This window comes from Tachysurus vachellii, chromosome 4, assembly GCF_030014155.1.
Source record: "Tachysurus vachellii isolate PV-2020 chromosome 4, HZAU_Pvac_v1, whole genome shotgun sequence".
NCBI classification, from domain to species: Eukaryota; Metazoa; Chordata; class Actinopteri; order Siluriformes; family Bagridae; genus Tachysurus; species Tachysurus vachellii.
Genome location: NC_083463.1, coordinates 19,832,447 through 19,857,663, shown reverse-complemented (window position 1 = coordinate 19,857,663; position 25,217 = coordinate 19,832,447). Strand labels below are relative to the sequence as shown.

The 25,217-nt window shown below is 39.5% G+C and overlaps 2 protein-coding genes across 4 annotated transcripts in view; one reads left to right on the top strand and one right to left on the bottom strand.

The window, feature by feature from the left end:
• The window catches only part of rtf2 (replication termination factor 2), a 31,879-nt gene extending 22,507 nt beyond the window's left edge, over nt 1-9,372 (top strand). Inside the window, exons 8-9 of one of the 3 annotated variants that reach the window (XM_060868238.1) lie at nt 5,946-5,999; nt 8,435-9,372. In XM_060868238.1, coding sequence (XP_060724221.1) covers nt 5,946-5,999; nt 8,435-8,616 — 236 coding nt within the window. In that variant the 3' untranslated portion in view covers nt 8,617-9,372. Of the gene's footprint in view, nt 1-5,945; nt 6,000-6,369; nt 7,960-8,434 lie in introns of those variants that run through there. The other 2 variants (XM_060868240.1, XM_060868239.1) reach the window with 2 other exon arrangements.
• Nucleotides 9,373-14,071: 4,699 nt separating this feature from the next.
• LOC132844611 (beta-1,3-galactosyl-O-glycosyl-glycoprotein beta-1,6-N-acetylglucosaminyltransferase 7-like) lies at nt 14,072-18,610 on the bottom strand. The gene is made up of 4 exons (XM_060868237.1): nt 18,197-18,610; nt 15,518-16,477; nt 15,252-15,347; nt 14,072-15,102 (listed from the first exon to the last, which is right to left on the bottom strand). The coding sequence occupies exons 2-4, from the start codon at nt 16,452-16,454 to the stop codon at nt 14,873-14,875; spliced, it is 1,263 nt and encodes a 420-aa protein (XP_060724220.1). The 5' UTR covers nt 16,455-16,477; nt 18,197-18,610; the 3' UTR covers nt 14,072-14,872.
• Between the last annotated feature and the right edge of the window lie 6,607 nt (nt 18,611-25,217).

The window sequence follows — 25,217 nt, the reverse complement described above, 5'->3', positions numbered from 1 at the left end:
GCATTTCAAGGCAGTTGATATGGAGATGGCTGTCCTCGTGCGACCACGAGCCGAAGGCTGGTCTGCCCTCGCACAGAGCGCCCCAACCCAGGTTGGACGCATCTGTTGAGAACACCGTCCTTCTGGAAACCGCCTGTAGGGGTACTCCACGGCTGAACCAAACAGGGTTCATCCAAGGCTCCAGGGCTGCTAGACAGGCCTGGTTGACTCTGACGTGAAAGCGGCCGTGCCGCCAAGCGTGAGGTGGGACCCGAAGTTTCAGTCAGTATTGCAGGGGCCGCATTCGTAGGAGGCCAAGCTGTAAAACTGGGGAGGCAGAAGCCATCAGCCCTAGCATCCTCTGAAAGAACTTCAGAGGGAAACAGGCTTTGTTCCTGACAGAGGCCGCGAGCTGCTGAAGTACCAGAGCGCGCTCTGGTGATATGACCGCCCTCATGCGGACTGAGTCGAAAACCACTCCCAGGAACATATGTTGGCTGGGGAGCAGTGAGCTCTTGGCAAAATTGACCCTGAGTCCTAGGCACTCTAAGTGGCTCAGGAGCACGGATCTGTGGTGGTCTAGCTCGGTTCGCGACTGGGCTAGAATGAGCCAGTCGTCGAGATAGTTCAGAATGCGGATTCCCATCTGTCTCAGAGGGGAAAGTGCCTCGTTCATGCACTTCGTGAAAGTGCGTGGAGCTAGAGACAGCCCAAAGGGAAGGACTGCATATTGGTAAGCCACACCCTCGAACGCGAATCTCAAGAATCGTCTGTGATGTGGGGCTATCTGGATGTGAAAGAAAGCGTCTTTCAGATCCAGCGAGAAGAACCAGTCCTCGGGGCAAATCTGCGTGAGGATCTGCTTCAGTGTCAACATCCTGAACTTCCGTTTCATGAGGGAGAGGTTCAGGAGTCTGAGGTCTAAGATGGGTCTGAGACCGGCATCTTTCTTGGGGACAAGGAAATAACGGCTGTAGAACCCCGACCTGCTTTCTGAGGGAGGAACCATCTCTATGGCTCCCTTCCTCAACAGCGTCAGTACTTCGGTGCGGAGGACCTGGGCGTCGTCCGGCTCTACCAAAGTGGGAATCACCCCACAAAAACGCGGGGGTTTCCGGGCGAACTGCAGAGTGTAGCCATATTTTATTATCCCCAACACCCACTTGGACACTCCGGGGATGGCCTGCCAGGCCTCGGCCCGCGTGACAAGGGGCTGGATAGTGTCGGATGGCAGGCCACTGATTAGGGGCCTGAACACTGACGAGAAAACTGCTCTCTTTTAGAAAATGTGAACTATTTATTGTGTTTGCCATAACAACAGCGCTTTGCGTGGACGCAACAACGGTGGGCCAGGTCGCATAGCCGGCAGGCGAGAGAGCTTCTGGGGTGGTCCGGCCGTGGCGGGACTTTGCTCTTTCCTCTTCCTTCCCCAACAATCAGGAGGATTTAGAGGGCGTTGGGTCCAGCACAATCCTCTGCCGGGGGCCCTGACGTCCAGGCGGTTTAGCGCGCTTAGTGGGGCAAGCTGGGTGCTGCTCCTTGGGGGCGCCACCTGGGGGGCAGAAGGGACAGGTTTGCTCTGGCGCTGAGTCGGCGCAGTCCTGGGAAGTAAACCCTTCTACGGCCGGCCCGAAGAGACCGGATGGAGAGACTGGGGCATCTAGAAAGGCCACCTTGTCGCTCTCCTTAATCACAGTGAGGTTAAGCCAGAGGTGGCGCTCCAGCACAACCAGGTTGGCCATGGATCATCCAATGGCTTGGGCAGTGGTTTTTGTGGCGCGCAGGGCCAGATCTGTGGCGCTGCGGAGGTCTTGAAAAGCAGGTTTGGAAGAACGGGGCAGAACGCTGGCGGGGGGCCTGGCGGCTTCCCGTCAGGAACCACTCGTCCAGCCTGCTGCGCATCGGCTCCTCAGGGGAGGCCCACTCCAGATGGAGATCTTCAACAGCTCTGGAGAGGATGCGGAGAAGCTCGGCATCCATCCCAGCTTTGGCGTCGATGGGCTCTAGCGACGGCAAGTGGGCGGGGTTAGAATCACCGGCCCAGTCTTCCGTTTCAGAAGCCGCGAGTGACATGGAGTCGTCAAGCAGCTCGTCCTCCGATCCGCCAAATGAGACGAGGTCACTCACTTCAGCTGAGGGACGCTGCTCTGGGCGTGAGAAGAGGAAGGGGGACGGCTCTCTCTAGTTGGAGAGGGTGAGGCACGAGGGCGCCGAGCCGGCGTAAGCTCACCCAAACCCGGGCGCTGAGCCCCTCTTCCCTGCTGTCGCTTCCTGGCCGGCTCGCGGGAGGAAAAAGACGGGGGGGCGTGAGGGGCGGGGTCACTTTCATTAAAGAAAGCGATCCGCGAGCGCAGAGAGGCGAGACTCATGCTCTCACAGAAGCAGCATGAGGACTCAGTGAGTGCAGTTTCAGCGTGGGATTTACCCAGGCAGGAAACGCACTCCTCATGGCCGTCATTGTCGTGCAGAGGGACTCTGTTAAGTAAAGCAGATGTCACATTCATTTAACTTTATTTACAGCTTAGGCACAGAAGTCATTCAAGGGTAATTCTTAAACCCAACTTCCTTTGGGTTTTTTTGTGTGTGTTTTTGTTTTTCAGAAATTATGCAAATGCTGTTAATAAGGATCACTAACAGGCACTGGGACTGAGTAATAATAGCCATAGATAAAGTAGTAGCCATGCCTTACGGACATACCCAAGAAATGTACGCTGGAAAAAATGTAGACACGGTGTACTTGTATGTTTGCAGAACACCACACCTGAGATTATTAAGCCTAGGTCTTGACATTTCTTTGGCTATTGCTAGATTACACAATCTAACGAACAAACGAAAACACAACGACAAGTCAGACAACCCAGAAACGGTAGTGTATCGGTTTTAGATATACAGGTATGGAATCTTATGTGTAATGTGTAAAGTTCTCCGTTCAAGAAAATAACAGAATTAATCCACAGTAATCCATTCCATCCATCCATTCCAACTTTTCCCTGTGGCAGACTGTTGAACTTCATGTATACTTTGAGTGACAGGTGTCTTGTCCAATCACAAACTATACCAACAGCTTCCAGGTTGTCTGAAATGTCGTTGTGTTTTCTGATTTGTTAATTTGTTTTCTGATTTGTTCATTTGTTTTCTGCTTTGTTAATGTGTTTCATGCACCAATTCAGACAACCCGGAAGCGGTAGGTATAGTTTGTGAATGGAAACTTACCGATCATTGGACAAGACGACTGTCATTAAAGATATAAAGGTGAATGAAAGGTGTCTCGTCCGATGATGGTAAGTTTCAATTAACAAATTATACCAACCGCTTCCGGGTTGTCTGACTTGTCTCACAGAAGCAGCATGAGGACTCAGTGAGTGCAGTTTCAGCGTGGGATTTACCCAGGCAGGAAACGCACTCCTCATGGCCGTCATTGTCGTGCAGAGGGACTCTGCATGTGCCACAGTTGTGACGCGGCATGGCCGCTGCCGTTAAAACGGCGTTTGTTCGGAAATGCTCTTTTAGAGCGGTGAAAACCGCTGGAAAGCTCTTTTTGTGATCGCCGGATGGCGGCAGGAGATCGCTGAGAAGCGGCTGCAAGCAGGAAGCCGGCGGCCCGAGAACGGTGCAAGAAGCGGCTGTCTAAAGAGCGCCGGCGCTGCAAGCAGTCGGCGGTCTCAGCTGGTCCACTGCGGTGCCTGTTCAACGGCGAAAATCCAGCGAAGGCGGTCAGAGGAAATTCAGCGAAGTGAAGTCGTCGCTGAAGGAGTAAGATCTGATTTCCTCTGGCGATTTGCCTGCTTATATAGCTATACGCCCCGCCCCTTTTTAGCTGGCTTTGGCGCGCTGCATCGCCACAGGCTCGCGCAGCTACGCAGCGCCGTCATTGGTTTAAAAAAGTTTACAGATTAAACCAATGGCAGTGCAGTTGCACTGCGTTATTGAAAAAGGCTTCAGTATTGAGGAAAAAAGGAGCTTTTCCCCATACGCAGTATGAGTGGAGTATCGAAAGGGAACTGTATTTGCACTTCTGTTTTTTCTACACTGGTGCTTTTACGGGTATTCTTGCTGCTATCTTCAGTCAAACGTAGTACTTAGTACTAATTACTAAAATTACTACAAATGACTACTATTCTTCTTTGTGTCTTTCACGTGTTACGTGCTTCCTTTTTTTTTTTTTTACAACTGTACATAATTAGAAATCGCTTAGTTATACATAGATTCTTTGAAAAGCTAATTTAATATATTATAATGTTTTATTTATTTCATGAGTTTTGCATTCCCAACTAGTACATTTAATACGAAAGAACAGATCTGTACATATTGTCACTGCATATTGTTAGAAGTTGCTTTTAGATGTTTTTATTAGACAGGTCTCGGTGTAGTTGCAATGGGACATTTACAATTTCTGGTGTTTTTTTTTTATTTTTTTTTATTTTTGTACAATATACAAATGCTCAAGGGACCAGCAGAAGCAGCTTGGTGTCCTGGGATACAAAACCTTCCGTTCAGTAGAGCAATGTCTTTACACAGGGTTCCCACGCGTCCTGGAAAACCTGGAAATCCTGGAAAATTAATGACCAATGTTCCAGTCCTGGAAAACACATGGAAAATGAGAGAAAACATAAATTGTCCTGGAAAAAATCTTGTTGTCCTGGAAAATTATTATTTTATTTTTATTTATTTTTATTTACTTTATTATTTTAATTATTACATTATTATTTTAAATGTTCTTGATCATTTAAAGAACAGTTTACAACTGGTCGAAACAATTAACGTTAGTAACAGAAAGCGCTCTGTTCAGGGACGCTGAGTTTTGACGTTTTTTTGTTATGCTGTTTAATCTCGCTGTGACGGATGACGCTGTGTTGTGTTGGCGGTTTCAGCTGCTAGGAATGGTTTAAGTGCTCGAATGTTTTCAGCAAATGGTGACGGGTAAGCATGTTATATCAACCTTGTTAATCTGAATATCATGTGCAAGGGGAATGCACAGCAAACTAAAGTATGCATGACGGCATTGGCCTGAGAAAGGAAAGGGTATTAATATGTGCCGTCTTTTTATTTTATAATTGTTGAAATTTCATTCACATGACAAATTGTCTTTAAAAGTAATCCATCCACACAGTCCCCAAACCTGTTTTATGGGCGATATACTGTAAGAAGTCAAAATTAGATATTCTACTGACGGGATGCACAGTGAAGCATACATTGAACAATTATTTGCATGCTCAAAGTGCAGCACAGACTAGTGTTGTAAACATATACAGTAAGGCGAAGGCTGGTAACCTATAATAGGTTTACTTATATAAACTTAAAAACACGTTTGCAAATGTGATATTGATTTTTGCAACAGTTCACTAAACAAGAAGTTAAGTGACTTCCTTTCTATCCTTCACTAACCATAGGATCACTCCTGTCACTTCCTTTTTAGCAACATACAATGGCGTTTCTTTGAGTAGGCATTTATTAACGAATGGTTCGTGAAAGTGAATATCATCATAAATACCGTCATTTTCTTTATTCCTAAATGAATACGTATTTTGAATGACTCGTTTGAAAGAGCTCTGTGTGTGGGTATCTGGTGTTTTTCTAATTTTATAGTTAAGTAATAGCCATAAAGCGTACGTTGTTTTTAAGACTTCTGGAGAGAAGAACATACTACTTTAGGCCGTGAATCTGTGATCCTTGTCTTTTTTTCCTAAATTTGAAATGTCCTGGAAAAGTCCTGGAAAATGATCTCTGAAAAAGAGTGGGAACCCTGTTACAGCTGAGCTCTACAGGTTGATAGCAGTTTCCAGCTTCAGTGTCACACACATGTTCAGTGTTTACAGGCTCAATTGGTTTTTTTTTGTTTGTTTGTTTTTTTTTTTGTTTTTTTACAAAAAAACTAGTGTTAAAAGGGTTAGAGTTAGTGTTAAAAGCTACCACATTACATCCCGTAAAATGTTTATTGTTAACTGTGTTCTCTAATTCTCATACAGCCCCTGAGATGAAATCAACACCAGCAAATGGAGAAAGCAGCAGCAATAGCTCAGGTACAGACTTCACAGTGATTGTCCTCTGAAAACTAGAACAAGCCTCCATTTGGGTTTTCAGTATAACTACACCAGAATGTCAGTCAGTCAGTGAAAACCTGTTTGTTAAATGCTTGGCATTTGCTTAGTCTGATGATTGCTGATGATTAATGGATCATTAATCTTTGTATTAAGCCGTGGCAGTGCAGCAGTTCTAGTTTTGTCCACATACAAAAGAAATAAATCATTTAATCAGCAGGAGGCTCTAGTTAAGTAAAGCAGATGTCACATTCATTTAACTTTATTTACAGCTTAGGCACAGAAGTCATTCAAGGGTAATTCTTAAACCCAACTTCCTTTGGGTTTTTTTGTGTGTGTTTTTGTTTTTCAGAAATTATGCAAATGCTGTTAATAAGGATCACTAACAGGCACTGGGACTGAGTAATAATAGCCATAGATAAAGTAGTAGCCATGCCTTACGGACATACCCAAGAAATGTACGCTGGAAAAAATGTAGACACGGTGTACTTGTATGTTTGCAGAACACCACACCTGAGATTATTAAGCCTAGGTCTTGACATTTCTTTGGCTATTGCTAGATTACACAATCTAACGAACAAACGAAAACACAACGACAAGTCAGACAACCCAGAAACGGTAGTGTATCGGTTTTAGATATACAGGTATGGAATCTTATGTGTAATGTGTAAAGTTCTCCGTTCAAGAAAATAACAGAATTAATCCACAGTAATCCATTCCATCCATCCATTCCAACTTTTCCCTGTGGCAGACTGTTGAACTTCATGTATACTTTGAGTGACAGGTGTCTTGTCCAATCACAAACTATACCAACAGCTTCCAGGTTGTCTGAAATGTCGTTGTGTTTTCTGATTTGTTAATTTGTTTTCTGATTTGTTCATTTGTTTTCTGATTTGTTAATGTGTTTCATGCACCAATTCAGACAACCCGGAAGCGGTAGGTATAGTTTGTGAATGGAAACTTACCGATCATTGGACAAGACGACTGTCATTAAAGATATAAAGGTGAATGAAAGGTGTCTCGTCCGATGATGGTAAGTTTCAATTAACAAATTATACCAACCGCTTCCGGGTTGTCTGACTTGTTAATGTGTTTTGGGTTTTGTTAATGTGTTTTGGGTTTTGTTAATGTGTTTTCGGTTTTGTTAATTTGGTTTGGGTTTTGTTAATGTGTTTTCGGGGGGCATGGTGGCTTAGTGGTTAGCACGTTCGCCTCACACCTCCAGGGTCGGGGTTCGATTCCCGCCTCCACCTTGTGTGGAGTTTGCATGTTCTCCCCGTGCCTCGGGGGTTTCCTCCGGGTACTCCGGTTTCCTCCCCCGGTCCAAAGACATGCATGGTAGGTTGATTGGCATCTCTTGAAAATTGTCCCTAGTGTGTGATTGTGTGAATGAGAGTGTGTGTGTGTGCCCTGTGATGGGTTGGCACTCCGTCCAGGGTGTATCCTGCCTTGATGCCCGATGACGCCTGAGATAGGCACAGGCTCCCCGTGACCCGAGGTAGTTCGGATAAGCGGTAGAAGATGAATGAATGAATGAATAATGTGTTTTCGGTTTTGTTAATTTGGTTTGGGTTTTGTTAATGTGTTTTCGGTTTTGTTAATTTGGTTTGGGTTTTGTTAGTGTTTTCGGTTTTGTTAATTTGGTTTGGGTTTTGTTAATTTGTTTTGCACTTCCCGGCCACCGTAGATTCCTAATCCGCATGACCGCTTTCACCTTACCAGTTTCTTGTGCAAAACATGTTTTGTTTCAGAATAAGTTTGAGAGTGTATAATCCACCTAAGAGATGGTGCTGTGAGGTTTGTTTATTTAGCTTCGTACGTGTGAACAAAATTTTTTTATGATGAACTACAGTGATAGTGTTGCAGTATCAGTACAGTGAACTGATCAGCATCTGTCATCTGTGCTGCAGATTTCAACATTAAAGTTGACAGTAAACAGCGAGTAAGACTGTTATCAGGTCAAGCAGCTTTGATTCTTTTATATTTAATTGTCTTTAACGGTTCACTGTCAATCGATTTCAAATCTAATCTAATGAATACAATTGAATGTACTTATTTGCTGTTATCCTGATGGTGATTGTTCCTGTTTATAGTTTACAGTATTGTTGTTGCTGTTATTATTTCTGTTATAATACTGATTTTATTCATCAGAGCCATTCCACTTGTTTTTACAGTCATTAAAATCCAATATACTATATAAATCCAGTATACTCTCCTATATATACACTGGAGACCAAAATTAGAGAACAATTTATAAACAATTGAACAATTCTGAAATAATGTCATCTTCACTGCTCAACATTTGAAGGAGTTTTTGTCCTGTCTATACCATGCTACCAGAACACCTTTTCCACCTTAACCACAAACTATTATTTTTTTTTTTAATACTTTAAATTCTTTTCTTTCACTCATTTTAGCTCCAGGACCCTCTGGCTCTTCAAAGCCAGTGAAGGTCACTGCTGCAGCAGGGAGTAAAAGGTCCATTCAGGAAACAGAGAAGTCCGAGGCCTACAAATCCCTCTTCACATCTCACAGCTCTGCCAAGCGTACCAAAGACCAGATGTCCAACTGGGTTACTCACACACCTTACCACTTTTAAGAGCCACATGGTTAGTGATAAGTGGAAGAGAAAGTCTTTAAGAAGGCATTTAAATTCCTCCTTTAAACATATTTGACCTAATTTAGCAATTTTACTGTTTTGTGGCTTTAATATATGATCCTTTCAAACACGTACTCCGTATGACTATTATTTTTCTAGCATGTTTGTATTTTATCGAGCAAAAAAAAGGTTTAATTTTTTTTTCTGGATTATTTTACCATGGATTCTGTTATTGTTGTACTTATTTTCCCTACAGTAGTTTTGTGAAATATTGTGTTATTAGTACTAGTGGATATTCACATTGCTGGCTCTGTTATACTGACTGGTTTGGCTTAACTTGTGCACAAAGAAGGAAAGTTCATTGCAAAATAGTATAAATTTATTCTCAAGATTTCTATACTGATCGGAAAGGTCTCTTCATCCATATGGTACAAATTTTATGACATATGGTAGGCCAGTCTCAATCACTAGATATCAACCATTTTGTAGCTTTCCAGTGTAATAAATACCTTGTACTGATTTTAAATGCACCTCCACTCTAAAGTGAGAAATGGACAAAAACCAAATGCCACCAACTGGATAACAAAGCCACCAGTATTTCCTTTAATTTGTCACCTGTTTTAATAAAAAACATCTTCTTATAAACTTTATAAAGACTTGCTAGGAGATGGCAGCGTGCTTCTTATAACGTATAATGTAAAATCATGCTTCCATATTTGAGGGTGCATGGTTTGAAAATAAAGGTCTTTGCAAACATTTTCCTGCCTGTTGTTCCTATAGTGCCCATGGGAGGGCAGCACAGTACTGATAATTGGTTAAGTTTCAGCCTTATGAGTACAGAGTCCTCTACAGAAACAAAACTACGTATTTATACTATGTTGGTACATTTGACAGATTTTATACACAGAAAATAAGACTTCTGGGCTTATTTGGTGTTAAATAACCCAAATATGTTGGGTTATTTCTAATCCCACAGGTCCGTCACTTTGACCTGAACATTCAGGATTTAGAAACCAGCAAATCAACTTGCTGGTTTCTCATTTTCATTTGAGTTTGTTCCAAGTGCAGTGCAAGAGTCACACTTTACTAAAACATGCAGTAACTTGAAAACAGTTCAGATGTTGATCTTAATAACTTTGGCATGCAGAAAACATCTAAAGATATCAGTAGTCATATGATTAGCTCTCTGTGTGGGGACCGGTTTTAGTTTAGCTGATTTCTAATGACCTGAGTTGCAAATGAGCTCAAAACCTCTAATTTTGGAATTATAGCACCACCTGAAGGTGAATGTAGATATTTGTATTGTAATAATCCCTTAGTAGTGTATGTAAATATACTTTACAACATTTCTAAATACTTCACACCACTGCAGAGATGTTGTCCTTGTTTATTTAGTTAGGGTTGGTCTCCTGATCTTGCCTCTTACATTTGAAGATATTTGCAGCAAAAAACTTAAAAACATGCCATACAGTTGGAGTGCATTAACAAATTTTCCTCCAAAGTTACAAGTATGCTTTTATAATGTATTTGAAAACCACATGCTTGCTGAGGTCTTCTCGGGAAAATTAATATATTACACATCCATTAAGAAAGCCATTACCATCCAAACAACACAAACCATGATAAGCAATTTTCTGATTTAATGTGCTTGAAAGGAAGGAAGTGTCTGGTGAAAAATTTACCAGAAGCATAGCTAATGTTCTGTCTTCCTAAGAAGACAGTCAAATATCTCATGGCTCTGATTGACTTTAAAGCAGAGAGGCCTGAAATCTTATGTGTTTGACCATCTTGGTTGTTGGTTATCTTGCTGACAACCCCAAATGATCTTCAAAGCATGCATGTATTTACATTTTGGCCCTTTTTGACCATATATCACTATATCATTTCACATTTCTTTCACGGTTCTCTCACAGACAAAATGAGGTATCTCTTTGTGGCAGGTAGGTGTTTATTTTTTTTTTAACGTGACACTGCTTATTTGTGAATGGTTAACATGTTTTCTTTCTTTCTCTCTCTCTCTCTCTCTCTCTCTCTCTCTTGCTCTCTATCTACAGTAATACATTTCTTTGTGTGTACATGTGCTTTGATAAATGAAACCTCAGTTGTTACACATACTGCCTAAATGTCATTATTTATACTAGTTTTAAATAGCATTATATTGATTTTGATAATTTTACCAAAGATTTAACAAAGAAGTATGAACACGTGATTCTACAGTCACAAATCTTCAAATAATCTATTATCAAGAGCTGTAAAAATTCTTGAGTGCCTCTACCAGACTCGATATTATGAAGCTGACAGTTTGTAATCTGTACTGTTACATTGTTGTTACATCGACTGACTTCTTATTGTAAGCTAATTATTATGTCCAATAATTAGTCCAATAATTATTACCTTCAGGTGGTCCAATAATTAGCTAGGTTCATTTGAACGTAAGTATATGAAGATAAGGAAGACACTTTCAATCTCACAGACTTTTTCTGATTTCTTTTTCAGACTTCAAGGAAGATCAAATGGAAGTTAGCATGGTATTTACTACAGAAGTAATCACATCCAAATGGTTAGAAAAGATCAGGCACAGGTCAGGCAATCGACCAACTGAAAATCAAGTGCAAAATTCTGATGAAAAATGTCAGTAGAACAAGGATCAAAAACAATAAATAACTAGATTTGTAAAGTTCGTAACAGCAAAATTTGATGTTGGCTTTGACAAAGCAAGTGTTCGCAAAGGCCGGTGCTTTATGGAGGCGACTGGACATAAGGGTATGTGTGACCTTTTGAGGCAAGTGGGCAGAAAGCTTGTGAAAGCTACTGGCCCGCTAGGGTTCCAATACTTTTGAAGGCAAGCGGATATGAGCATGTGACGTCATCTGAATACCCGTGACGCAATTACCCTCATTATCCTGAGTGCTATAATATGTCACATGTCAATGTTTTGGAAATTTTTTGATTTTGCTTATTTTGGGGCGGGGCTGCACGTGACATCACGTGACATTGGGCTGAGTGTTTTGATATGTCACATGTCCGTGTTGTGCTAATTTTTTATTTTCACATGACGTCATCAGAATACCCATGAGGCAGTTCCCCTCATTGGGCTGAATGTTTTGATATGTCACATGTCCATGGTGTGCTAATGTTTGATTTTCCTATTTGATTTGCTTATTTTAGGGCAGGGCTGCACGTGATGTTGCGTGGTGTCGAGTGCCGTCACCAGAATACCCGGTGGAGTGCCAATACTTTTGGAGAAAAGTGGCTAGTGAGGGTTTGGACATTTCATGTCAATACTGTAGTCATTATGGGATTCTACTTATTATTATACTGCATAGAACAGTACATGTAATTCTTAATGTTGAATGAAGGATGGATGGATGGATGGATAGATGGATAGATGGATAGATAGATAGATAGATAGATGGATGGATGGATGGATGTGTGGTAAATGTATTGACTGGGGCCAATACTTTTGGAATCATCGGATTGATAGTGTGGAGGTGATAGTTGAGAACAGAAGAGAAGCCGTGCCTGAGCTCTGTGCACGCTGCGTGTGTGAGAATTTTAAGAATTCCCCATTCAAGTCTATGGGAGTTTTTGGGATTTTTCGATCGTTGGCTATGGGAAAACCGAAGGTTCCTCCAGAATAAGGTCCAAAGGTTCGTCCAGAGTAAGGTCTTAAAGAACCTGGCCGAGTTTGGTGTAAATCGCTTGAAAACTTGCCGAGTTTATAATGGGAGTCTATGGGAAAAAAGGCCACTTTGAGCTTCCGTACCGGGAATGCCGGAATTCCTATTGCTTAGAAAAGTAATAGCAACAAACTTCAGACCAGGATTTGGTGTATGTGGCTCGAAAGCTCTGGGAGGAGTAGCAATTAATAAAAAGTTGGCTAAGAAAAATAACTCCAGTAATATAACAGAATGTTGGCTTCTACAAACATAGAAGCTTCAACATAACTAGCATGAATAGTCATGAAGTCAACAGTTACTTTGCACTGAGGCTCTTACAAAGAGAAGCTTATAAATATGAACCATAGGCGGCGCCAGAGAGGGGCTAGCAGGTGCTTCAGCGTCCCCAATAAAGAAAAAACTCCCTCATAGCACCCCCAAACAGTTTTAAAGCAATAAAATAAAGACCGTGTTCTACTCAATAATTTGGTTCATCGTTTAAAAGAACAAATGAAATAAAGTAAAAACATTTAACGTAATGTCATGTGACATGAGTTGTGGCTACACTGGATTAGCATATCATTTTATTTTATTTTTATTTTTAATTGGTTTCTTGTGACAAATAAGCGACTTCTTGCTGTAATTCTAATTCAGATTTCGCTTCTAGTGAAAACGCGAACGGTTCAGATGTTGATTGTTCAGATTTTTGGATGAAACAACAACTTTTGCCCATAAATACCTCAGTGCTAGAGATGTTTGTTGTATAGCCATTGACTGACATTCTGGTGTTTAATTAATGTCTATGCAAAATCATTTAATTTTGTAATCTGAGTGCTCCTTGGATTTCAAACAATAAATAATAATAATAATAATAATAATAATAATAATTATAATTATAATAATAATAATAATAAGAAGAAGAAGAAGAAGAAGAAGAAGAAGAAGAAGATCTATTTTGCATATATTATTTGTAATGACTCCGCTCCCAACTGTAAATAAACAGGCGTGCTATCAGCACCTGCGTTCAAAATTATCTGGCCCAGCTCCTGGTGTGTGTGTGTGTGTGTGTGTGTGTGTGTGTGTGTGTGTGCGTTTGTTTGTTTGTGTGTAATTAAATACAGGTGAGTATAATTATAAATCCAGTGACCGTGAAAGTAGGCGTGCTGGTGTGTTGTGGAAATTGGAGTGTTTGCTCTTGGCTAGTTTAACAGACCTGTGGCTAGATTAGACCTGACACATGTCTTCTTAGATAAAATTGTGCAAAAATTGAGCAAAATGATTGTATGTTCTTATCATTTTGATTACAGACACTGTCTTTCTTAATACGAGTAAAGGTAAAATTTCCTCTGATGACATTTCCATGCAGATCATGTTTGTGCAAGCAGAACTGCAGAGTAGAATGTTTCACCAACACTCCTGTATCAGCTTGGGATTCTTACAGGTCCTTGTTCCAATGTAGTGATTTTGCCTTTTCTGTCCAGTAAAGGACAGTTCGATCTGAGAGTTTTCTTGCATGTTGATTGGGTGTGTTTTTCTTTTTGCTTTAAAACCAACAAAAGTTTGTGCCCAAATATTTGCATAGCATTGTATGCATGGATATGAAAATGCTTGGTTCTACAAAGCAATGTAAGATGACAAATGCAGTATCTATCAGTGTGATGGGAGGATCCAGGTTTGAGGAAAAGTGGAATATGGATAACAGAAAGTAAGTATAATTACTATCATACTGTATTAGTAATTATAGATGAACATGGTATCATGTTTCTAAACAAGTATAAAGGCACATTGTCAGACCATTGACTATGAAATGGTTGTACACTTTATTGATGACACAAAAAAGTCTGCTTCAAAAAAGAGGCACAAGAAATAGCAATTTGTGAAATGCCTTTAGACTAGTAAAAAGAGGCCAGGCTTTTCGAATTAAACCCCATTTTGGCCAAGGAGAAAAACAGAGTAATATATAAACAGCGCCACACAAACTGCATGCTAAATCCTGTTCAAAAAGCATAATATTATGATGTCATAAGCCTAATGAATAAGTCTGATATTGCATCACAGTTACAATCATATCAGTTATGGCAGTTAGTAGATATCTAATTATTTAACTTATCGTTTGAACGGTCATAAAACAATGAGGAAGTGGAAGTGTGACCAGTGTGTTTACTTTCTGCAGCTTCTCTAAACTGACAAGCAGGTTTATTGTTTGGTTAATCAGTGGCTATCGAGCAGCTGCTTCTATTTAATGATAAGCGTAACTCTCTCTTTTGGCTCTATGTACATTATTTTTCTTTGTAAACATGGCATTTCGTGAATGAGGCACTTGAAACTTACAGCCAGCCAAAATAAAAACTCTATAGTCTCCTTTATAATATATGCCAAATAATAGTTTTAACCCACACATTAGAAGTAACAAATACATAAATGCATACTGTACAGGCAGCCATAGATACATAACCTTGTATAGTAATAAATAAATACAAAAAAATTAACAGGCTTGCGCTTAATCTCATTAGCTCTTGTTCCAACGATTAATGAATTCATGTTGAAATGACTGACAATTTAGTTTATCTATTAGCTTTCAGTCTAACCTTTTTCATTTAGCCTGCTACTGTAGCATTAGTAATATTGACCTCTGTTGCAAGTTGCCATGATAACTGAATGGGCACTTTTGCCTGCTGTAGGACCTTGTGCCTGTGCCACTGTTCTAGGCAGTCCAGAGCTTGAGGAAATCTAGTGGTGTCCAACTTGTTAGCAAACATGCTGTTCCTCTCAATTATCCAAGGTAAATCCTCAACGTCGTAGATGCAGATATCCCTGATGTACATTCCTTTGAAGACAAATATAGCTTTTTGATAAGATTGTCCTGTTTCTTGTATAGCGCATGACATAAACTTCTCACATGTACAATAGTTGCACAATGTTCCTGTGTTTCATACAGTATTGTAATGGCTGGTATATGTTTTGTAGTGTTCATACCTTTACAGCCTTGATGTACTGACCCTTCTTGGTCTTTCCATTTAATGGCCCGAATGTTACCCTCCCAGTCAGCATTTACATTACTGCCAGGGGCATCTGTGGAAATGTTGAGCAGGGTAGTGAATATATTTATTATAATCCCTTTTTGTCAATTGCCTAAATGTTCTGAATTTTCACACAGTTTCAATTTGTTTTTGCAAATGCTGGGACCTTCCCTGATTATTTGAATAGCTGTGGATCAAATTTCATGAGTAGTCTATGCTTACCTTCCAGATGATTAAGGGTTACCCAGTAATGTTCATCGGGGCTGTAGGTATCCCTTGACCATTCCAACAGGTCTTTGGCTACTGGGCTGGTGAGCACATATTCCACAAATGCTCTTTGTAGACTGTAGTAGGCTGTACCAAAGTAGATCGTCAGGTTGTGTGGAGGAGGGGTCTTTTTGTGACCCAAGGAGGCCACATAATCACCTTTAACTTCTACATGCTGTATCTGAGTCCTGTGTCGAAAGTTCACTGGCTGTTTTATGCCAGGAGTCATGTTATTATCTTTCCATTTTTCATCTTGCATATATCTTACCAGCTCCAGGTTGCTCTGGACAGGAAAATCCTGGCCACACAGGTTGATCACCTTTCGCCATTTCACTGGAGACCTTACTAGGTCCTCCATACAATTAATATCAGCCTTCAGGCGAGAAAAACCACCATAGGTCACTATCTCGCTAACTGAGGCTAGAAAAACATTGGGAAAACACTCTGCCAATCTTTGAACACTTAGCTTGTATTCTGCCTGGGCTTTGTCATCTATGTGAATGCAGTAGACGTTGTGTGGTGCATAGATGGCTCTGAGCAGGCGCACAAACATCTCCAGGTCTTTGTGGATAGTAATGATGAAGGCCAGAGGGTAGTCCTCCTCTTCTTTGCTTAGGGTCTTCATAATAAAATGATGCTCTGATTGTATACGTTTGCAGTTGAGTGGACTGTTAAACTTTGGTGCCTGGCATTCTGTTCTTTCCCATCTTGTGTAAGGGCTGGTAGGTGGAAAAACTTTACAGTTTTCAGCAAGTGGATGGCATCCTAAGGCATGATGCAGCGGCCTTGGAACAGAAGAAGGCTTATCCTTAAGATAAATGATTGAGCAGATCAAGATGCTGATTCCAAGGCACAGAAGAAAACTCCACTTGGCACTCTCAAGCTGGAGCATAATCCAGCATCAAGCAGACCAGGCTATGAAAGACCATGGAATAAAAAGGAATCTGTTGATTTTGCAAACTCATGGCTAAATATACTGAAATTAAAATGTTTTGACTTTAACATTTTTTCTGGTGCTGTCTAAATGTTGGTGCTTTTACCTTTTCCAGAAAACAAAATTCTTTCACACTTCTGTACAATTTATAGACCTCCTACACCATTCACTGACAAGACTAGACAAGACAGGACAAGATTTCATTCTGTTTATCTATATTTCAAAAGAAGGTAACACTTTTTGCCTTGGGTTTATTCTTCTTTAATGTATCTACACAAGTTTAATCTCATCCTAAATTTAAATCTGAATGCTTTGTTGATGGTGCTTTGTTCTCCTGAACCACCATCTGATCTCTTGTCTCCATTTAAGTGATAGATATTATGGAACTAGGTCTTATTTAATTATCTCTATAACTGGATGAAATTAACAGGTAAGATTAATCTTGAAGAATTTTGAGAGCGATTACAGGGTTTTACTTTCACTCAGTACCATGCAAGGTGGTACATGATCACATGATATCGGAGATCTGTATATTCGTGATATTAAAAAAGTGTCATGATTTAGAATAATATCCCATGCTTTATAGATCATTCATTAATGTACTGTATTAGGTCTTGTACGTAATACCTTTCTTCATTTTTTGAAGGTTTGTATATGTGAGTAATGATTTAATATAGCATTGTTTGATTATTATTATTATTATTAATTATTATTATTATTAAATATTATTTATAATAATATTAATAGTGGTAGTATTAGATCTGGACTGCATTTTAACAGACGCACATTTTCAAGCAAAAGAGACAGCCTATAAGAAAATGTTAAATCTAACACTTTACAAATAGATTTAATGTGAATTTGTTATTAATTATTGGCTACTGATAATTTGATAGCGATTCTAAATGCAAAATGATCTCCTGCGCTGGTCAGCACAGATATATTTAACCCTGATGTTTCGGTGGTTACTGTGGTGCAACCTTGTCCATACGTGTGCTAGACTAAATAAATAATAAATAATTAATTTTGAAAACGTACTGTGACTTTAAACAGTCACAACTTTGACAGTCACACCTTCATGAAATGTGTTTTTGCTCATAGGCAGGTTTGGATTACATTTATAATTATATTATTATTGTTGCTTGATGTCCTATTTACCTACTAAAATATGATCTCATGTTCTAGCATTCTCATAGGTCATCTCTTTTTTGTTTGCCTGTGGTAAATGTTTCCCAATAACCTCATGCAAATTTCACATTATATGTTTTTGAACACAGGCACCGAGTGTTTCTCTATTTGCATATCACTGTCAGAGTAACACACCTACATGCACCATTAAGCACATTCTCCTTACTCATAAAAATTTGAATTAGTATATGATTAAAATGTACATTTTTTTTCCTTTCTGAGAAATAAGACAAAGGATTAAACTACATTCTTTGCTTTCCTCAGAAGCAGTAAGTATCTTAGCGGAAATGAATAATCTTTAACTTTTCATTTGAACCCGTTTATCTTGAGGTCCTCTCATTTCAGTCAAGTTGGGTCTTGCAATAGAGTAATCATTTATAAAACGTTTGTTCTTGACCTGTGGAAAATTTCTACCAAGCAGCTACAGATATTACATCTGGTGACCAATTTGATGTTACTACAGATATACCCCAAAAGCACACATGACTTTATAATCAAACAAAGTGGACTCCTACCTTTTAGCTGCAGAAAAGTCGGATCCTATCATCAAATAAGGTTAACCATTAAATACTCTGACGTCCAGAAAAGTCTGTTCCACTGTGACCTCAGCTAAATATGTGTTGCCTAAGGCAGAGGAGAGTCATGCCTGCCATTTAGTTAGCTGGAAGGTCTGCCGACACACACGCTGCATGCAGATTGTGGTGTTATTGAAGCTCTTGTTTCTGCTGCTGTGTAATCCGTGTGCTGTCCTCTCTTCTCTGTGTGACTGGCTGCTTGGCTGCTCAGCTACATTCCCCATGTGATACAACAAGCGAAAGCTCACTAGAGAGAAACATAGCGATTTAGAGGCTGAGCTTGCCTAGCAACTACTCATGCCCCCGTCTCTCTCTCTCTCTCTCTCTCTCTCTCTCCAATACTCCTCCCCTCTCTTCTCTAAAGTACTTTACTTTTAGACTGGTTCTGGTGTGAGATTGGTTCCCTGGTGTTGTGGATGTTGTAAGCCCTAGGGGAAGCTTGTTTGTGAGCTCTGCCTGGTCAGCTCAGGAGATTAGTCCTTGTGTCAGCCCAGTCTCTTCAGATAGACCACTCTAAAAGAAAATGATTGATTTTTTTTCTACTAAATCAATCAATTGGCTTTTATTTCCTCTAACATATAATATAATATAAAAAAATACCTTTAAATTTATCTTGTCAAGTGACATACAGTATTTTCAGACCCTGTTTAACACCATGCATTTGATTAGCCGTTAGCCGTTGGTTTTCTCAAATATGATGAGTTAGCACATCCCTACAGGATTTAGAGGAAGTAGTGCTGTGAAAGTGTTGAGTCAGTGTCATCTGTTCCTCAGTAGCTAACCAATGACACTTAAGTATGCACTTATGCAAGGCTTTTGAATGGACCTCCTGTTCCGTTTCTTATTGTTTTGACAGTAATTCTCAGTCCAAGCACACCACATTCTTATAATATCAATATCAATATAATTTCCAATCTAAAAGTTCATATTTAAGGGTTCTGAAATTCTGAACCGTCTAATGTTTAATAGTTTGGAAATACCTTGTTTCAATATGATGTTGTGTTTGACATCAGCCAAAGGAAATGGAAAAAAGAATGGTCTCCCCTAACAGTTTGTAATAGAAAATACAAATTTTCCTGTATCTACCTCACATTGTCAAGCTTTTAACCACATCCTGTAATCAGACGGTGAATATATTTTTGTTTAATTCACCGTTTTCTGTCAAAAGGAAAAGAAAAACAAGGCTCTTGATATTTGAATCAGAATCAGGTATATTGGCCAAGTGTGTTGACACACACAAGGAATTTGGTTCCAGCTGTTTGTAACTCTCAAAAGTACAAACTTAAATAACACTAATACTATACAAACAGACATAAATAACAAAGATTATTAATAATCTTAAGATAAATAATGATGTTTATTTGTATCGCATTTTTACAATTGACATTGTCTCAAAGCAGCTTTACAGGTCATAAATATAGAACAAAAGGTTATTATAAAGAATAATAGAACGATTAATAGAATACAGGGGGCACGGTGGCTTAGTGGTTAGCACGTTTGCCTCACACCTCCAGGGTTGGGGGTTCGATTCCCGCCTTGTGTGTGTGGAGTTTGCATGTTCTCCCCGTGCCTTAGGGGTTTCCTCCGGTTTCCTCCCCCGGTCCAAAGACATGCATGGTAGGTTGATTGGCATCTCTGGAAAAATTGTCCGTAGTGTGTGATTGCGTGAGTGAATGAGTGTGTGTGTGCCCTGCGATGGGTTGGCACTCCGTCCAGGGTGTATCCTGCCTTGATGCCCGAGGACGCCTGAAATAGGCACAGGCTCCCCGTGACCCGAGTAGTTCGGATAAGCGGTAGAAAATGAGTGAGTGAGAGAGTGAGAGTAATAGAATACAAAATTCAAGATATATGTAAATGTGCTTGTATTTATCCCCAATAAGCAAGTCTGAGGTGACTCAGGCAGCAGTGGCAAGGAAAATCTCCCTTGAATGAAAGGAAGAAACCTTGAGAGGAACCAGACTCAAAGCTGAACCCATCCTCATAGGGGTGACCCTGGAGGGTGTGATTATAAATATACAGTCTGACAAATGTTGTATTGATTCAAAAGACCACATGGAGTTCATGGAGATTAACGTAGCTTCTGTTCATAATATTAGCAAGCACTAGATGTGCATTTGGTCTGATGTAATAGAACACAATATTATGGGATGTGTTATGTGTTTGCCTGACTAAACTAATCCCCACTCCCCCTCTCCAAGACCTGTACTTCTCCAGAGTGAGCAAAAGGGCAAAGACAATCACTCTGGACCCCTCACATCCAGCACACTCACTCTTCGAACTGTTGCCAACTGGTCAACACTACAGAGCCCTGAGCACCAGAACGACCATAGGAAGTTTCTTCCCTCAGGCAATCCATCTGACGAACACTTGACATACACAGAACACACTCTACTCACACTACTCTTACATTATTTACTTAAAACACATACTTACTTATTTATATTTCAATTTGCACATTTTTCCACTGTACATACAGCTGTCTATATTATATGCGTTCATGTCTTGTCAATGCCATTCTGTTTACACTTTGGAGCTTCTGTACTAGAACAAATTCTGCATATGTGAAAACATACCTGACAATAAAGATCTTTCTGATTCTGATTTTGATTCTAAAGAGATGAGTTTTTAATCTATATTTACACTGGGAAAGTGTGTCTGAGCCCCTAACACTATCAGGAAGACTATGCCAAAGTTTGGGAGCTACCGCCTTTAGTAGACTTAGATATTCTGGGAACTACCAGAAGTCCTGAGTTTTGTGATCTCAGAGAGCGCAAAGATTTGTAACGTGTTAGAAGACTAGTTAGATACGTGGGAGCTAAACCGTCAAGAGACTTGTATGCAAGTAGCAACAATTTGTATTCAATTCAAAACTTAACAGTGTAGAGATGATAAAATTGGGGTTATATGATCAGATTTTCTTGTCCTGGTAAGAACTCTGGCAGCTGCATTTTGGACTAACTGTAGCTTATTTATTAAAGATGCAGGACAACCACCTAGTAATGCATTACAGTAGTCCAGTCTAGAGGTCATGAATGCATGAATGTTTCTCAGCTTTGCAATATTTCTAAGGTGGAAGACGGCTGTTTTTGTAATATGGGCAATATGATTTTCAAAAGACAATTTGCTGTCTAATATAACACCCAGGTCTTTATGTATATATTGCATATGTTAGCAAGACACCATTATTCATGAAAAAAAGAATCACACACAAACATTCATATGTTGTTTCATCATGCTTTTTATCATGCAGGGACGTCTGTCCTGTGATTTCTTTGCAAATATGCAAATGTAGGCCTACAGTACATATTTTTCCACATAAATCACCATTTGCATAAATCCCATTGTGACCACTGCATTTTACTGAGTTTCAACTTCCATCATAAAATAAAAGGTGGACAAAAAGTAGTGTACAAATGATAAATAATGAAGTCACTGTACTAAACCAGTACACAAGTGATCAGCTGCTAAGGGAAAACATCTAACACTATATAGGCGTGTTAAAAGATTATTGTAAAAGAGACTTTCATCAGCCTCATCTAAATTTTTTTTCTAGACTTTAGTGCTTATACATGTTCCTACTCTTTGAAAACTACAATATGATTTGTTGATCTCAGAGTATGGCGTATTTTTCTCCAGGTTGTAAGACTAGAAAAACCAGGGTGGATTATGCTGATGAAGTGTATTTTCCACAAGTAATAAATTTTTTGATAATGTGCCTGGTATATAAGATATGCAGATTATATGGATATTAAATCTGAAATAATTGTACAATCTACACATAATATGAATATTATTTTCTTTTATTAAATTAACTACATGTAAAATTAATAAGCAGCAGGTGCTAACTATCAGTCTGTCAAGTAGAGTTGAAGATTTTCCCTTTTGAATTTTTTTTCACTTTTGCTTTATGGGGATGGCCAGACTTTGATTTTAAACGCTCTAAATATTTCCCCTCTAATGCCTACTAGTTAACATAAAACATTGTGATGGAAGCTCAGTATGTGTAGGCTATGTGCATATGACTAAGTGGGGATACACATAGAGTATACTGTATGTAAACTATGTATATGTAAATTTTTTCCCTGTTTCTCTTTATGCTGCTACATTACTTTCTTTTGATTTGAAGGTTTGTCTTGTGTACACAGAAAGCATACACCAGAACACAAGGATGTTTCTCCTTAGCTGGGTTTTAATCTGACTGCTGATTTAGAAAACTGTCAACGGTTGGTTACACTGCAACTGAATACCACAACTTCCACCTTAGTGAATCAACCCGGAAATCGTGAAAGCATGGCATCCTGTATATATAACTGGTGTTTATGCAGATAGATCATGTTCATTGGTAGATTTGAAGAAGTTCTCAGAAGCATATCTTGCAATGCAGTTTTAGGAATTCTAGTTATGGTTATGAGTTAGAATTTGTGAAATTTCTTTAAATACCCAAGATTTTACTGTTGAATTTAAATGTTTGCTGCAAGTGATAAATTTGCAAATATAGGCTAATCTTATGGTAATAGTTAATATTAGCTGTGTAGGAACCCTAAGCTTTTGTAAGAAAATTAATACATTTTGTAACAACATTTTTTTAAGGCCCAAAAACAACAAATAAATCCGCTGCACCCTTTCATATATGTCTACATCTTTACACTCTCCAAACGTCTTTACAGTCTCCAATGTACTGCTATATGGGAGGCACGGTGGCTTAGTGGTTAGCACGTTCACCTCACACCTCCGGGGTTCGATTCCCGCCTCCGCCTTGTGTGTGTGGAGTTTGCATGTTCTCCCCGTGCCTCGGGGGTTTCCTCCGGGTACTCCGGTTTCCTCCCCCGGTAGGTTGATTGGCATCTCTGGAAAATTGTCCTTAGTGTGTGCTTGCGTGAGTGAATGAGAGTGTGTGTGTGCCCTGCGATGGGTTGGCACTCCGTCCAGGGTGTATCCTGCCTTGATGTCCGATGACGCCTGAGATAGGCACAGGCTCCCCGTGACCCGAGGTAGTTCGGATAAGCGGTAGAAAATGAGTAAGTGAGAAATGTACTGCTATAATGTTCCTCCATACCTCCATTGGTAAACCATGTCTTCATTGTCTCCTTTGTTCCAGTGAAGGGAAAGTGTAATGAAATGAAGCATACTAAGACATCCTATCTAACTGTGTGCTTTATACAGGCCTAAATATGGGTGTGATGGTCAGGTGCCCACATACGTTTGGCCATATAGTTAGAAACATCTAAAAACAGATGAAAACGGCTATAAAAACAACTGAAAATTTACTTACAGTCTACTTACAGACAGCGAGAGTGAGACTGGTGATGGAAGAAAACAAGAGGTTCAATTTAAAATTAATCCAGTACTGTTTTGCAAAAAAAAGAAAAAACACATATCGTGCTCAGGCAATGTGTGAAACATCCTGTGTGGCCAAAAGTATTTTGTCACCTAACCATCACACTAACTGCTAAGCTATTGGTTTCACATTTACTTCTGCCCTGGATATTGCACCAGCTCACATTTTGAGAAACAGGATATGGTTAAAATTGTTTTTAGCTCTTTTTGTGTTTAAAACAGGAAGCAAATGAAAGAGAACATTGACAAATAGTACATGAATAATACATGAATCCTGTAGTTCTATAATGCATGGGGTTTATTTCATTAATTATAAATGAATTCAGAGTTCTGTTGGCTGTCATTGTCATTTCTGTTTTTTGCTTATAATAAGTTGTGTAGTGCTGCATTAGTCTGGCTTGTGATACATTGCCGTTTGCTGGCAAGATGTAATGATAATTTACTCTGTATGTATGCTGAGTAGGTGTTTGCATGATTTTTTTGTTGTTTGATGGGTTTTTGTCATTCTACACAGTATTACTTTTTATATTGTTACAGTATCTCACAAAAGAATGTGTACACCCCTCACATTTTTGTAAATATTTTATTATATATTTTCATGGGACAACACTGAGAGAAAGCGTGAGAGCGATAACACCAAATTAAACACACCAGCTCCCCATTCACACCTGATACCTTGTAACTCTACTTAGTCGCATGACACCGTGGAGAGAAAATGGCTAATGGGGCCAAATTTGGACATTTTCTCTTAGGGGTGTACTCACTTTTGTGGCCAGCGTTTTTAGGCATTAATGGCTGTGTGTTGAGTTATTTTGAGAGGACAGCAAATTTACACTGTTATACAAGCTGTACACTCACTACTTTATATTGTAGCAAAGTGTTGTTTTTTCAGTGTTGTCACATGAAAAGATATAATAAAATATTTACAACAATGTGAGGGATTTACTTACTTCTGTGAGATACTGTGGCTAGCAGTTTGAGTCAGATAAACTAGGTCCAGGTCTAAGCATAATGCCAAGCTAAAACCTTGTTATAAAGGAATAAGTACAAGTAAGTAAAGTAACAAAAACAGTACCAGGATACTCAGGCAATCCTGTGGCACTACCCAAAATCAAATCAAATCAAATCAAATCAAATCAAATCAAATCAAATCAAATCAAATCAAATCAAATCAAATCAAATCAAATCAAATCAAATCAAATCAAATCAAATCAAATCAAATCAAATCAAATCAAATCTACCCTTGCTAGTTTCTCTCACTAGTAGTGAGAGAACGCAGAATACAGAAGCAGGTGTTACATTCTCAAGTGAAACATGTCTGTTTGAAACATTGAACTTTAGGTTAACCTTAGATGAAGAAAAAAATCCTATGTGCATTTCTGTTTAAGTTCCTGTTTACAGTCAGCTCTAATCCTGGCTGTTGTAATCATGAAACTAATGTGAATCTGGAAAAACTTCTATTTATAATCATACTCAAGATAGTATGTAATTATCCATGAACTATTTCTGTTAATGACAATTATGATTCGTAGTTTTTTCACACTCTTGTGTTGCCACATATCAACAGCTCTAGGACCCTCTGGTTTTAAAGCCAATGAAGCCCATTGCTGCAGCAGGGAGATCA

Bases quoted from the DNA above. Each gene is read 5' to 3' on its own strand.
- LOC132844611 (XM_060868237.1), bottom strand. From the start codon at position 16,454: ATGCTCCAGCTTGAGAGTGCCAAGTGGAGTTTTCTTCTGTGCCTTGGA. The intron at 15,348-15,517 runs GTAAGCATAGAC...ACATTTCCACAG, and splicing joins AACCCTTAATCATCTGGAAG to ATGCCCCTGGCAGTAATGTA. The intron at 15,103-15,251 runs GTATGAACACTA...TTGTCTTCAAAG, and splicing joins AGTACATCAAGGCTGTAAAG to GAATGTACATCAGGGATATC.